Source organism: Humulus lupulus, chromosome 3, assembly GCF_963169125.1.
Source record: "Humulus lupulus chromosome 3, drHumLupu1.1, whole genome shotgun sequence".
In the NCBI taxonomy this organism is placed as follows: domain Eukaryota; kingdom Viridiplantae; phylum Streptophyta; class Magnoliopsida; order Rosales; family Cannabaceae; genus Humulus; species Humulus lupulus.
In genome coordinates, this window is record NC_084795.1 from 8,358,330 (window position 1) to 8,371,088 (window position 12,759).

The window sequence follows — 12,759 nt, forward strand, 5'->3', positions numbered from 1 at the left end:
TTTTGTTTTCAGAAAATAATTTTTAAAAACAAAGTTACAAAAAACAAAAAATTTTGAGAATAACAAAAAGTTATTTTCTGTTGTCCTCAATTTTTTTTCTATTTTTTTTTTTTTGAAAGATCACGTTTTTAATTATTATTATCTAATATCATTTATTGTCACATCATTTTCTCTCTCTTCACTTTCTCTGACATCACTTTCTCTCTTTTCAATTTCTCTCACATCACTCTCTATTTCTTTATTTTCTCTCTCCTTACATTTTTTTTCTTCACTTTCTCTCTCTCGCTATTTTCTCTCTTCTCACTTTCTATCTTTTCATTTTCTCTTGCATCACTTATTATGTTATCACTTTCTCTTCCATCACTTACTATATGTTCACTTTCTCTCTTATCACTTAATATATCATCATTTCATCTCTCATCATTTTTCTCTCTCGCCATTTCCTCTTTCATTATTTTTTATCTACTCACTTCTCTCTCTTCACTTGCTTTCTCACCACCTTCTCTCTCATTTTTTCGTATACCAGTTTCTCTCTTCTCAATTTCTATTTCTTCAAATTTTCTCTCATTACTTTCTCACTCCTTATTTTTCATCATTTTTTCTTTCAAATTATTTTATCTCATAATTTATTACAAATTTTTAAAAGATTTTTCTCAATGTAAATATATTTATTAGTTTTTTATTTAAAATTTTAAAAAAAATAAAACTAAAAAATTATTTTTAAAAAACATTAACCAAACACCTATTTTTTTTTTTAACTTCAAAAACTATTTTGCTTTATCTGATAACACAGTTTTGAAAACAATACCATTCAGGCTTAGTCTTCATGCATATCCTCTAGAGCCTTAAAACTAGACGTGGCGTGTGAGCAAGCATCTTCGTGATTGTGAAATATAGATGAATAAGACAAACTATTATAGTACTCGGGTAACTTCATGAATTATCTACTTACCTATTATATTATTAGTATTTAAATTAAATGATTTATATTTTTTTGTACTCTGTATTTTTTCTCATTATTTGTTTGGATTTTGTGTTTTGATAAATTACTTTTTGGACCCTATGTTTTGTAAAATAGTTAAAATAGAACCCTAAACTCAATTTTGATGAAGAAAAAATTGAATATAACAACACAGTTTTTAAACAGAATGATTTTATTTTTGTTCTGAATTGTTAGTTTAGTAAATTATTTGTGATTTTAGTTGAAAAAAAATGGATCAAAATCAGGCTTAAGATTCTATTTTAACTATTTTACAAAATATAAGGTTCAAAAAGTAATTTGTCAAAACACAAAGTCCAAAAATAATAAAAAAAAAAATACAGGATACAAAAAAATATAAACCTTAAATTAAAACATTTCCAACTCCATATTCATTTTGCACCAAAAATATCGGCCACCGATGCCTATTGTAAGGCTCGTTCTTACCTGGGTTTTTACAAGTATTGTTGTCTTGTTGGGTTGACACCCTTCTTTAATGGGGTATTAACCTTGAGATAATTGCTTTGTTGCTTTGCTATTAGAAAATAATAATAATAATAATAATAGGAAGGGTTTATATCTTTTTTATCTTGAATTTTGTCCTATTACTTATTTAGACTCTGTGTTTTGACAAATTATTTTTTAGACTTTATATTTTATAAAATGGTTAAAATAGAACTTAAATTCAATTTTGATAAAGAAAAAATTAAATATAACAATACAGATTTTAAACAGAATAATTTTATTTTTGTTCTGAATTATTAATTTAGTAAATTATTTGTGATTTTAACTGAAAAATCATTGAGCAAAATTAGTTTTATAATTCTATTTTTAACTATTTTACAAAACATAAAACATAAGGTGCAACAAATAATTTATCAAATTACACGACCTCCAAAAATTTATAAATAATAATAATAATAATAAATATTTTGTTTTTCATGGCCTGTGTTTTGCCAAGTAGAGTAAGTTGGTTAGCTTGCAAATTAAGAAATAAAAAAGTATCTACACAATCAGGTTAATAATCTCTTTCTCCAATTTCATAGACTATTTCTTCTTCTTCTTCTACTACTACTACTACTACAATGGAGATTTTCCAAACTACTGAAGGAGACCCAAAACAAGAGTCCACGCAAAAGAAGACGCCGCCATTGATTCTGCTAGATCAAACGACAGAGCCAGAACCAGGGCCTCCCCACGAAGCTCTGTTCCTGGCCTTGGCTTACCTTCCCGTGTTTGAGCTTCTCGCAATGAGTGAAGTCTGCGTTTCGCTAAGGGATTCGGTCAAAAGGGACGATGTTCTCCCGTGGCTAAACGTCGTCGTTCAAAGGCCTCTCGACAGTCGATTGTCTGATCAGACTTTGATGCGAATCGCTTCCATGGCCAGAGGTAGGTTGACAACTCTGGCTCTCGTGAACTGCTCTCAGGTTACTGATCACGGACTTCAGTGTGTGGTAGAGCAGAATCCTGTCATCGAAAAGGTAACACTTTTTTTCCTTCAGAATCATCGTAGCCAAAATGGTTGATATGGATGGATAATGAATTTATTCTTATTTTCATTTTCACCCCACAAAATATTATTATTTTCATTTTATCCCTATTAAAAATAAATCTCTACTTTTCCACTACAAATTCCTGCTCGCATATGAAGAAGAAGAAGAAATATTACTACTTTGTAGCCTTGCCTCACCAATTCCAATAGTAGCAAAACTGTTAGGTGTATTAAATTAGCATTGATATGGATAGATCTCATAGATGAACCTCCCAATATTAAATTGTTGTGTGAATTTTGTACTTGTATTAGTGTGATCTTGTATATTTAAATGAATTGTTGCAGATAAAGTTCTTTAAGCTTTTTGCATGCATGAGCCTGACCTGACCTGACCTGACTGACAGAGGGTTCAAACCTTGCATTTGTTTCACGAGTTATTAATGTTTGAATACAAATTGTCTGGGTGTGTGTGTCGTTTTAGTTTTGTTTAAATAAAAGCCAAGAATCAACAAAGAAGGCATGCTTTTGTTTGGTTGTCGAGAAAGTTTCATGAAAAGTATTGTTTTCTCAAAGACAAGCGAAGGACATGAAAGTAAACAAAAGTGGGGTTGGGATAAACTCACCAGAAAATTCCAGGAAAGAGGAATCCAAACTTCTTTCTTTTTTTTTTCCTTTTAGAATTCAAGTTCAGTTTTCGAGGAAAATATTCTATTCTAGCTAGGTTCTAATGAGACTCAAGTTGCTTTTTTCTTTTCTTTTTTGGCTGGAAAGTTGCTTAATTTGTTATTGTTTTTCAAACTGGTTCAGCTCTTCATACCGGGATGTACAGGGTTGACGCCTGAGGGAGTCATAAGAGCTGTAAAGACATTATCCCAACACGGCCACACCTTAAAAAACCTATGGATAAATGGCATTAACGAGATTGAAAAACACCACCTTGAAACACTTCACTCTTGTCTTCAAAATAACATGACAAAGCAGCAAAAACCTTGGCCTTTTCTCCTATTTCATGAGTACAGAAACTTCTCAACAATCAGACACTACAAATATCAGCCAATGATAGACATGGAAATCTGCCCGCGATGCAAAGAGTTGAGAGCAATATTCGACTGCGCAAGTAAAGCCTGCAAGGCAAAGATGGAGAAGAGCTCGATGTTGGGTTGCAGAGGCTGCATCTTTTGCATCCCGAGATGCATAGAGTGCGGTCGATGTTTCGAGTCTGTAGAGCAAGAAGAAGCTGTTTGTGAAGACTGCTTATGCCTGGATTGCTGGCTCCAACTTCCCAAGTGCAATTTTTGTAACAAACCATACTGTAGGCAGCATGCTGAGGAGAAAGGCTGCTGTTCTTTGGAATCTGCTGGGTTTGTCTGTGAAGCTTGTAAACAAAGTCAATACAACAGTGACGATGAATGAGAATGAAACTTGTTATAGTTTCGTACATCTTTGTATGATGAAAAAAGTAGTTGAATGTATAAATGGTGAACCACACGAATATAATGTAGTTTCATTTCAAGAAGAAAGTGGTACATTTCATTTCAGTTCAGTTCAAAGAATACAACTCAAATTTTTCCTACAAAGCTAGTTACAGAATTAAACTGAAATAATCGCCTTGGTCTTTTTGTACACACTCCAATGGACAAATACCTTACAACTTCTTCCTGAATGACTAATAAATATAGTTCATCTCAAGCAGGCAACCCTGAACCCCCCCAAACCCCAATAGGGACACAAAATTGGGTTTCTAATGGTTCCACCAACAGTTGCGAAACAGATTGTTTCTAAAGATTCCTACTGCTGTCAAAAGAGTCGCACAATTACAAATAAATGTAGTTTCTACAAGAAAAATACAGTAAAAAATAAGATGCCTATGATCACAGAGCTGGCGAAAGAACTGCCATGGTCAAAATACTGCGAGTGGCAACCAGAAGCCGTAGAATTTGATGATGGAGCAAGTGATGTGCCATTTACAAAGGTTCCATTTCTTCCAGCACTGCAAATACAGTACGGGTAGACAGAGAAAAAAGTAAGGTAGATTATTCATTGCTGTTTTTGTAGTAAAGATGGCATTAAAACAGGAGTAAGAAAGATTAAAATTCACAGTAGCTAAAAGAATGTTAGGTACGAAGAGCAGAAGCAATCAAATAATATATTAAAAAATTTGATATTGTACCTTCCTGGAAATATACAAGAACCATGGCCTGCAAGAATAAACAAGAAAGGCATTAGTGGTCGTTGTATAGTGTCTTGCAACAATAAACTAACGAAACTCTATAATGTCAAAATGATGCCAATAAATTCTCATCTTTTTGAAAGGGTTTATAAAACCAAATTTAGATCTTGGACACTAAAAAAGCCACCCCAGTGAGTCACTAATTATTGGCCAGATAACAAAATCAAATGATCAGATAGCAATGATCTTGCCAGCTCAACAATGATTGCAATTGTGAAGGTACTCTTCTTCGTATGCAATCTCTTTGTACACAATCTATAAGCTTTGGAATGTTAATATTCATTTATTAATAAAGAAATTAAATGAAAACCTACAAACTGGGTGATAATATTACTTACTTGGATCTGTTGTAGTGATGGTTGCCACTCCTTTAAAATCACATGTTCCAGGAGACTTTGCCATATGCTGAAAGTAAGCATTGAAAGCGTAGGTTGCATGCGCAATCACATTGTCTGGTTGATAACATGATTGCCCCTGCAACAAAGGTGAGCAATCAACTTTGCCCGGTCCACATGCCCAATCCAACGCTGCCTGTAGCATCTTGCGGTCAGAACCTTCCTTAGCAACACAAAAAGTCTGATTTGTAGTGTCATTTGCCAGAACAGTCCCAGCACCCGTCAAATGCAAGATATAAACTGGTATTCCATCCGCATCAAATAGTCCCCAGTTCTTTTCAGATGTAGAACCAGGTCTCAAATCCTCATTGTAAAGCTCGTACATAAAGGTACTAACAGCCATTCCAGGATGTTTTGGTGTCCCTGTGTTGTTAAGCACATGTCTAATCAAGTTACTATTGTAAGTATTAGCATTTTCGACCGTAGCATCAGGCTCTGATGAGTCACCCTTGGAGGGCCAGCCTGATTCAGTCACTACAACAGGTACATTCGTAACGTTCAAATAGGACATTGCAAAATAAGCAGCATCAACAACAGCATCGAAGACATTGGTGTAATGCAGGAGTGTATTAGCATCCACGGCTTCTTTGTTTGGAGGAAGGGGGCGGAATAGTGCATAGTCCAAGGGGATCACACCATTTGATTGCATGTAATCGTAATATGGGTAGACATTGAGCATAAGGTATGACCCAGTAGATTGCAAAAACTTAAGCAGGGGAACCATGACAGGGTCCCATGTGCGATTAAAGAAGGCTTGGGAAGGTGGAAAGGAGTCAAGAATAATGGAAGAAGCATGTGGGGTGGATACTTTTATTAGGCTATCAAGATTAGAGGCAACAAGGGCAGAGTGGATGAATTTTAACGCAGAAACTAGGATGGGGCCAGCATTCGGGAGGGCCGACAAGACTTCAGATCCAACAGCTATGGCTGTGATGTTGGTGGCAGGGACATGTGCAATCACATTGCGAGAAACCCAATTGGCAGCAGTGGCATTGGACTGACCAATCCCAAGAAGCTGCTCATTTGGAATAGATACAATCACCTGTATGCCTGTGTTTGCAAGTGCAAGAAGCATAGCTCGATCTGCATCGAAAAGTCTTACATGTTTAATATTCTGAGCTTTGAGAAGGGCCACCACTTGGGTCGGGGTTGGCATGTCAGAAACGTCATTACCAATATTTACACCAATGAAGGCATCTGCAACATGTTAAAAATGAAGTTTTGAACAGTCTTGAAAATAAACTTGTTAAACTTCACAGATAATGGAACTGGTAAAACATCTCTACAAGCCAAGCACGTGCACATGTTTTTCTTCATTGTTGAATTAATAATGATTGCATAATTGATTACACCTATGCAACCAAATATACTGGTCAAGAATACCACTCAGTGTGAGACATCTCCCATAAGAAACCTATGTCATCAAAGTGGCATTTTTTTATTGATATCTCTCATAAAGATCATAAAGAGCATAAGGGCATTTTTATAATCCAGCGCCACCTTCCTAGCCCGTATTCAATATTTTTATATTCTTCTTCTAGCGAAGATGTACAAAAATGAAAAGACAAAACAGCTGTGATGGGACACTAACGGCATGGGCATGTTAAAGGGATAAAACCCAACAAGCCATAGCATCAAAGAAAGATGGGCCATGTTACTATTCTACAAGCGACAACACTCTGTCAGAAAAGCTGCTAAGAATGCTCAGTACATTGCATATAATAAAGCATGTCAAGAGTTGAAGATGGAAACCGTATGCAAATTTGACAGGTCAGCTGTTGCCGTTATAAACTAATTCAACCCTCTATAGAGCTAAGCCAAATATAAAATCAATATCACTCATGTATTGTATTGCTCAAATAGCTCACATAACCTTAAACAATTACAATACAAGCTCATCCTAGAAAGTGAATATCACCTTTGTGGGTCCCACACTCCCACAGGCTCAACCAAAGCTCATTTGCTCATGTTTTGTCTTTTTCTTTCTTTCCATTTGTTGTTTGCGGGCAATAAATATATATATATATATATAGAGAGAGAGAGAGAGAGAGAGAGAGAGAGAAAATTATACAAATATTTCATTAAATGACAGGATTAATTATAACATTTAACACAATTCACGTTTTAGCTGAAGAATGATCCCGAATTATTACTAAAAAAAGAAGAAAGAATGACCACATATTAATAATAGTTAGCATTTAGGTGACATATAATAAGACAATAGTAAAATTCCCCTCTTAATTTGCTTTATCACAGTGTCTTGTTTAACGTCTTACTGCATGATAATACTAACAGCAAAATTAGCTTTCCTTTCACAGATTAATTATTGTTTTGATTTTATTTTAATAAATGTGTTCTTTTGAAAATTGACTCCTAAAGAAGTGAAGAGGTGCCTGAGACTATGAACTGAATTTGTACTACAATGATGCATATTCACAAGTGCCATATACTCCTGGGACGCTGAGAGAAGCCATTGGCTTGGCTTATTAATGTGACGCTGTGGTACAAGTGGACCAAACCAACTGTACATACAAATGGTCCTTTTCTATTTTTAATAATAGTACTAAGATGACAATGATATCCTCTCAAATTGAGTAACACTTGGTATCCCAGAAGAAGGGTAATTAAGTCTTTAAACATTTTGCATACTTTCATGGAAATATGTAGTTTAAGCCTAAGATGGTAAAGCACTGCCATATGAGCTGGGACGCAATAGGCTTGATCCCCATTAGAGAAGGCTGAGGATGGACCAGAGATTTTCAACAGATGGAAAGATTTCAATCTGACTCTGCGAATCTTGTTCGGGTCAGATTCAAAAGAAGATTTTTTTTTTTTCTTTTTCACTTTCTTTCTTACTACTACATAGGGACTCCTCATTTTCTAACCAAATATTCAATGTCCTTCGGTTTATAAACAAATCTCCACAGGGAAACGGATTTAAGAACACAAGAAATGCCAAAGACAAGGCCACAAACATTGGTTGAGAAAAAAGTAAAGCAGAAGAAGCCAGAAGGGTAGTTCACCTAAATCAAAGAGATGGGTCCAATGCAACAATTGAAGAAAGTCTTCATTTTCAAACCAAATATTAATGCTTTGAAATTATAAACAAAACCCAACTTGGAAAAAGATTTAAGAACACAAAGATGCAAACTTGGAAACAGAAACAACTTATTTTAGCCTAATTAACTCAGTACAGACAAGACGCAAGAAAATGCTAAACCATAGCCCTACACAAAATCATAGACGAAGAAATGCAAAAGATTCAGACAAAATATCGAATACCCAGAAGTCAAAAACAAAAATAGAAAAGCATACATTGTGAGTGAAAATGTCAAATGGAGGAGATAATATAGCTCACCTTCATCAGCTGCAACAACAGAGACTGCCAGAAGCAAAAACAGAATAAGACCCGCCATTAATCCTCAAAAAACAATCTTCAGTCTTCAACAAACCACACAAACTAAAAAACCCCACGCAAGGCAAGAGAGCTCCAGAAAACCTCACTACCCAGAAGAGGTAGTAAAGAAAAAAAAAAGAAGAAGAAAAAGGGAGGCTTAAAAAAACAAAAGCGAAAACAAAAGCAACTAAGAAGAATATTAGAGAGAGAGAGAGAGAGAGAAAAGGAAGCTCCTTTTGAGGATTTGAGAGTATGGAAGTGGGCAACTGAGTAAGGCGGTGTTTAGTACTTGGGTAATCAAGGAGTTGCTGTCAGAGTCTGGGAGATCCAACGGTTGAGATTAAATGTAGTGAGGACTGATCATAGTAAGTGAGTGAGGACTAGCGTAGAGGATTATATTTGGCGAATTTTGAGGGTTATGTGTTTTTTTATTAAACAAAAGCATTAAATTTTGGGGCCTTTTTGTAACTCGGAAGGGGTTATTGAAAGGGCGATCCACGAGGAAAGCAAACACAGTCCAACAATGGCTGACGTGGCGTCTTAGCTGGATTCAACGGTCATATTCTGGGCATCTTTATTTCTTTATATTTATAGTTTGTCTTTTTTGGGTTTTTAATATATTTTCTGCTTTTCTGTAATAATATGAGTTTTTGATAGCCCCCCCCCACGAGGGAGAGATTTGTCTCGTTTACCACTCAAATTCTCTGTTAATAAATAATAAATTGTGAAAATTATATTTTTTATATGGATTTTTCAATAAAGTTTTAAAAAATATAACTTTTTTTTATAAGTAATATTTTATGGTTTTTTAAATTTTGTATTACTTTTTATGAGAATTTTTTTTCATATTATTGTAAAAAAAATCATTATTATGTCATTTTTTTTTTCATAATTTGATTTTGTTTAATTAAATTTATCCATACAAACCAAAAAAAATGTAATTACCATATATTTGAATATTAATAGCTAAAAAGCTATATTTATGAAAAAATCCCTAATAAATTCCTAAATTCCCAATTAACTAAAAAATTAAACTCAATTTAACTTTGTTTAACTTAACTTTTGTACTTTTTCCTATTTTGATATATACTTTTTAATTTTGTACGTTTTACAAAAGAGAAAGGTTAAATACATTGTATATTGTATTCTCTCTTTTATTCTCTTGAATGATATGTTAAAAAATATTAAAATGGAAAAAATATTTATTTCCAAATGTGTAAGCATTCTATAATAATTCATTTTTTTAAGGAAAATATTTTCATATTTTTATACAACTTCAATCTAACTGCAAAACACTATAACTAGTGCTAAAAAAACAAAAAAAAAAAATTCTAACCCAACTGCAAACTTTATATCAAACACTTTCTATATAATATAGACAATGGTATGATATTAGTTTGCTGATATATAATATAACTATATTATCAATAAAAAATAAAAAGTATGTAATGTATTTTATTAAAGAGCATTTTTTTTATGTAATTTTTAATGTTATAATTGGAATAGAAAAAAATTAGTGTTAAAATTACACTATTTTAGTATTGTTTTAAATACAAATTTAGTATTCATAGTTGGAGTTGACTTAACATAAAGCAACTCAATAACAAAAAAAGGCTATGATTTTCAATTTCCCTCTCCTTATTCTTAGTTTGAAAATAAAATATTACTTACCACTCAAGTAATGCATAAAGATACAAATTACTTGAGTGTTTTAATAATTTGGGAGTTTTGATGTTTTTATCTGTCTTAAGTTGAGCTTCCACGTAAACTCTTTTACCTAAGTATGATTAATTAAAAAAAAAAACTTTCCAACCAACTTGATTAGCATATATTCGCTGTCAAAGCAAATATGATACTCTATCATAATGTAGGCCTTCTTTGTAACCCAATTATAATTTAAAATATGTTTTAATCCGAATATTGAAATGAACTTTTATATGTAGAAAAATATTTATGTTAATCTTATTCACATGGTTAATTCCAAGGTCTTGTTTTTTTTTCCTCTCTTTCTTAAAGTGAATGGAATTTTATTAATAATGGAACAAAGTTTTTGTAAATTTCAAAAACTCATAGAATGATCACACTGTCAAAGGTTGTTTAGGCTCAGTTTTATAAGATTGATAAAACCTTTTCATACACATCTAACAAACTTGAATATAATGAAAATTTGCATAATTAATACAAAATTAGGAATTATCATATCTAAATTCCTAATTAGATACAAATAAAATATGTTACTTAATGTTGGGGGTAGCTGCACGTTTTTCTATATCAGGCGACGTAGTGAGACATATTGTTTGTCGCTTGTACGGACTCGAAATCACAACTTGAGGGAAAAATAACATGTCATACAGCTGCTTGTGGTCCAAGGTGTTATATTATTTATAATATAATGTGACAAAGTGTTGTCACACATTGTAACATATTTGAGAGTTACAAAATCAAGCCTAGGGTTGGTGTTCGGGATTCACTAGGTAACGGGTAGTAATTTAGTAATTATTAGGACATGTCAGGATGGAACGGGGATTTATAGGAATATTCGAGGACTTAGCGGAATGTGGCATATGACGAAATTGCCCTTAGTGGCACTTGAGGATTTAGATAGACTTAAGGGGTAATTTGGAATTTTGGCTAAGGGATATACATGAATTTTGGATGCTGAGACTTAGAAGAAAAACAAAAAGGGGAAACAAAACAGCAAGGAATCTCAGCCTTACTCTCTCTATCTCGGCTCAGTCCTTCTCTCATTGAAGCTTAGAGGTTTTTGAAGAAAATTGTCCAGGGATTAAGGATTCAAGGCTAGAATTGTAACGCCCCATGTCACTATGACTGCTTCCTAGAATGACGACTGGCCCTACAAACCAACACGAGTCTTTCCAGAGTGCTTTGTCCTCACTCGCACGCTTCCTGGGAAAACTTCCCAAGAGGTCACCCATCATCACATTGTTCCAGGTCAAGCACGCTTAACTTTAGAGTTCTCAAGTGATGGGCTACCGAAAAGAAGACGCATCTTGTTGTTATAGGTAGTACCCATCAATCCATTTAGGTCATCTTCAACTGTGTTGTCTGATAACTCTACAAAATAGAGTTATTTTACCACTTTTTATGTGCTAATTGTTGCTTAATTCTTGAGTTTTTAATTGATTTACTAAGTTTTTAAGTAATTTTGAATTTATTAGGCTTATTTTAATTTTATAGATTTTTGTGTATTTTTAATGTTATATTATTGTAAAATGTTATGGCTTAATTATTTAAAATTAATATTGTTAAGTTAGGAGTAAAAATATGCAATTTTGAGCTTAAATGTTTTGTAAATTAAATTTTAATTAATATTTTCATGGAAGTTATATTGTATATTTTATTAGTGAAAATATTTAATTTTAATTTAGTTTATAATTATTTTGTAGGAAATAATGTTATTTTTAGGTGCTTGAAATGCAAGGAAAATGATGAAAAAAAAGTGGCATTTTTGTAGAAAAATACCAATAGAAAGTGGCATCTCAGCACTCCACCGAAGGCCCACTGCTCAGGCCCGCTGCCTTCCCACCTTTCGGCCCAGTTGCCTCTGCTTCAGCATGTCTCCACCGAAGCCACCTTCCTCTTCAGCAAGCAGCATCTACTCCAAGCCGCTCCAAAGCACCACGTGGCAGCATCACCTTGACTCCAAGCTCAGCAACTCAACACTCAGTTGTCCCACGCCTCTTCATCACCAGCCAGCACCTTGTCGCACGCCCCAAGCACCCAGCCGAAGCCCAATCTACTTCAGCCGCCTGGGCCCTCTTCAGTTCACTCCCCAGGCCCACGAAATTCCTTCAGCAATCTGCCTGGCCCAATTTGCACCCCATGCCAAGACAACCAAGTTGCAAACAACCACCAAAAAGACCAAAAAGTCACATTTTTCTTCCCAATATTTTTTCTTTTCACTCAAATATCAATTCACTCTTCTCTATTTTTCTCACCTAAATAAACATTCCTAATTCATTTTTTTACCCTAGCTTTTCACTAATCTTTTACCCAACCAAACATTTCATCTTTCCAATACTCTTACACTTACTCTATTTATCTTACCACTTCCCAACACAATTAAATTAATCAATTTATTTATTTTAATTTGATTAATTTAATCTCCATATTTTGCCTATAAATAGAGTCTTGTAAGACCATTTGGAGGGCTCTTCTTCATCTTTTCAACATCTTCTACACTTCATATTTTTCTCTCTTCTTTTCACTATTTTCTCTCTACCATTTTCATCTTTTGAAGAGCAT

The 12,759-nt window shown here is 33.8% G+C and overlaps 2 protein-coding genes across 2 annotated transcripts; one reads left to right on the plus strand and one right to left on the minus strand.

The window, feature by feature from the left end:
• Positions 1-1,891: 1,891 nt before the first annotated feature.
• On the plus strand, positions 1,892-4,009 carry LOC133821996 (F-box protein SKIP28). The gene is made up of 2 exons (XM_062254185.1): positions 1,892-2,460; positions 3,279-4,009. The coding sequence occupies exons 1-2, from the start codon at positions 2,065-2,067 to the stop codon at positions 3,882-3,884; spliced, it is 1,002 nt and encodes a 333-aa protein (XP_062110169.1). The 5' UTR covers positions 1,892-2,064; the 3' UTR covers positions 3,885-4,009.
• LOC133821995 (glucan endo-1,3-beta-glucosidase 3) lies at positions 3,962-8,743 on the minus strand. Its single transcript, XM_062254184.1, has 4 exons — positions 8,455-8,743; positions 5,040-6,293; positions 4,642-4,669; positions 3,962-4,461 (listed from the first exon to the last, which is right to left on the minus strand). Exons 1-4 carry the CDS (start codon positions 8,510-8,512, stop codon positions 4,305-4,307), a joined length of 1,497 nt encoding a protein of 498 aa, XP_062110168.1. The 5' UTR covers positions 8,513-8,743; the 3' UTR covers positions 3,962-4,304.
• Between the last annotated feature and the right edge of the window lie 4,016 nt (positions 8,744-12,759).

What these genes read in the sequence shown, in the direction of transcription:
- LOC133821996 (XM_062254185.1), top strand. Translation starts at nt 2,065, where the DNA reads ATGGAGATTTTCCAAACTACTGAAGGAGACCCAAAACAAGAGTCCACG. An exon ending in AGAATCCTGTCATCGAAAAG is followed by an intron (nt 2,461 to 3,278) that starts GTAACACTTTTT and finishes AAACTGGTTCAG; the next exon opens with CTCTTCATACCGGGATGTAC.
- LOC133821995 (XM_062254184.1), bottom strand. Translation starts at nt 8,512, where the DNA reads ATGGCGGGTCTTATTCTGTTTTTGCTTCTGGCAGTCTCTGTTGTTGCA. An exon ending in TGTTGTTGCAGCTGATGAAG is followed by an intron (nt 6,294 to 8,454) that starts GTGAGCTATATT and finishes AACATGTTGCAG; the next exon opens with ATGCCTTCATTGGTGTAAAT. An exon ending in CATCACTACAACAGATCCAA is followed by an intron (nt 4,670 to 5,039) that starts GTAAGTAATATT and finishes TTATTCTTGCAG; the next exon opens with GCCATGGTTCTTGTATATTT.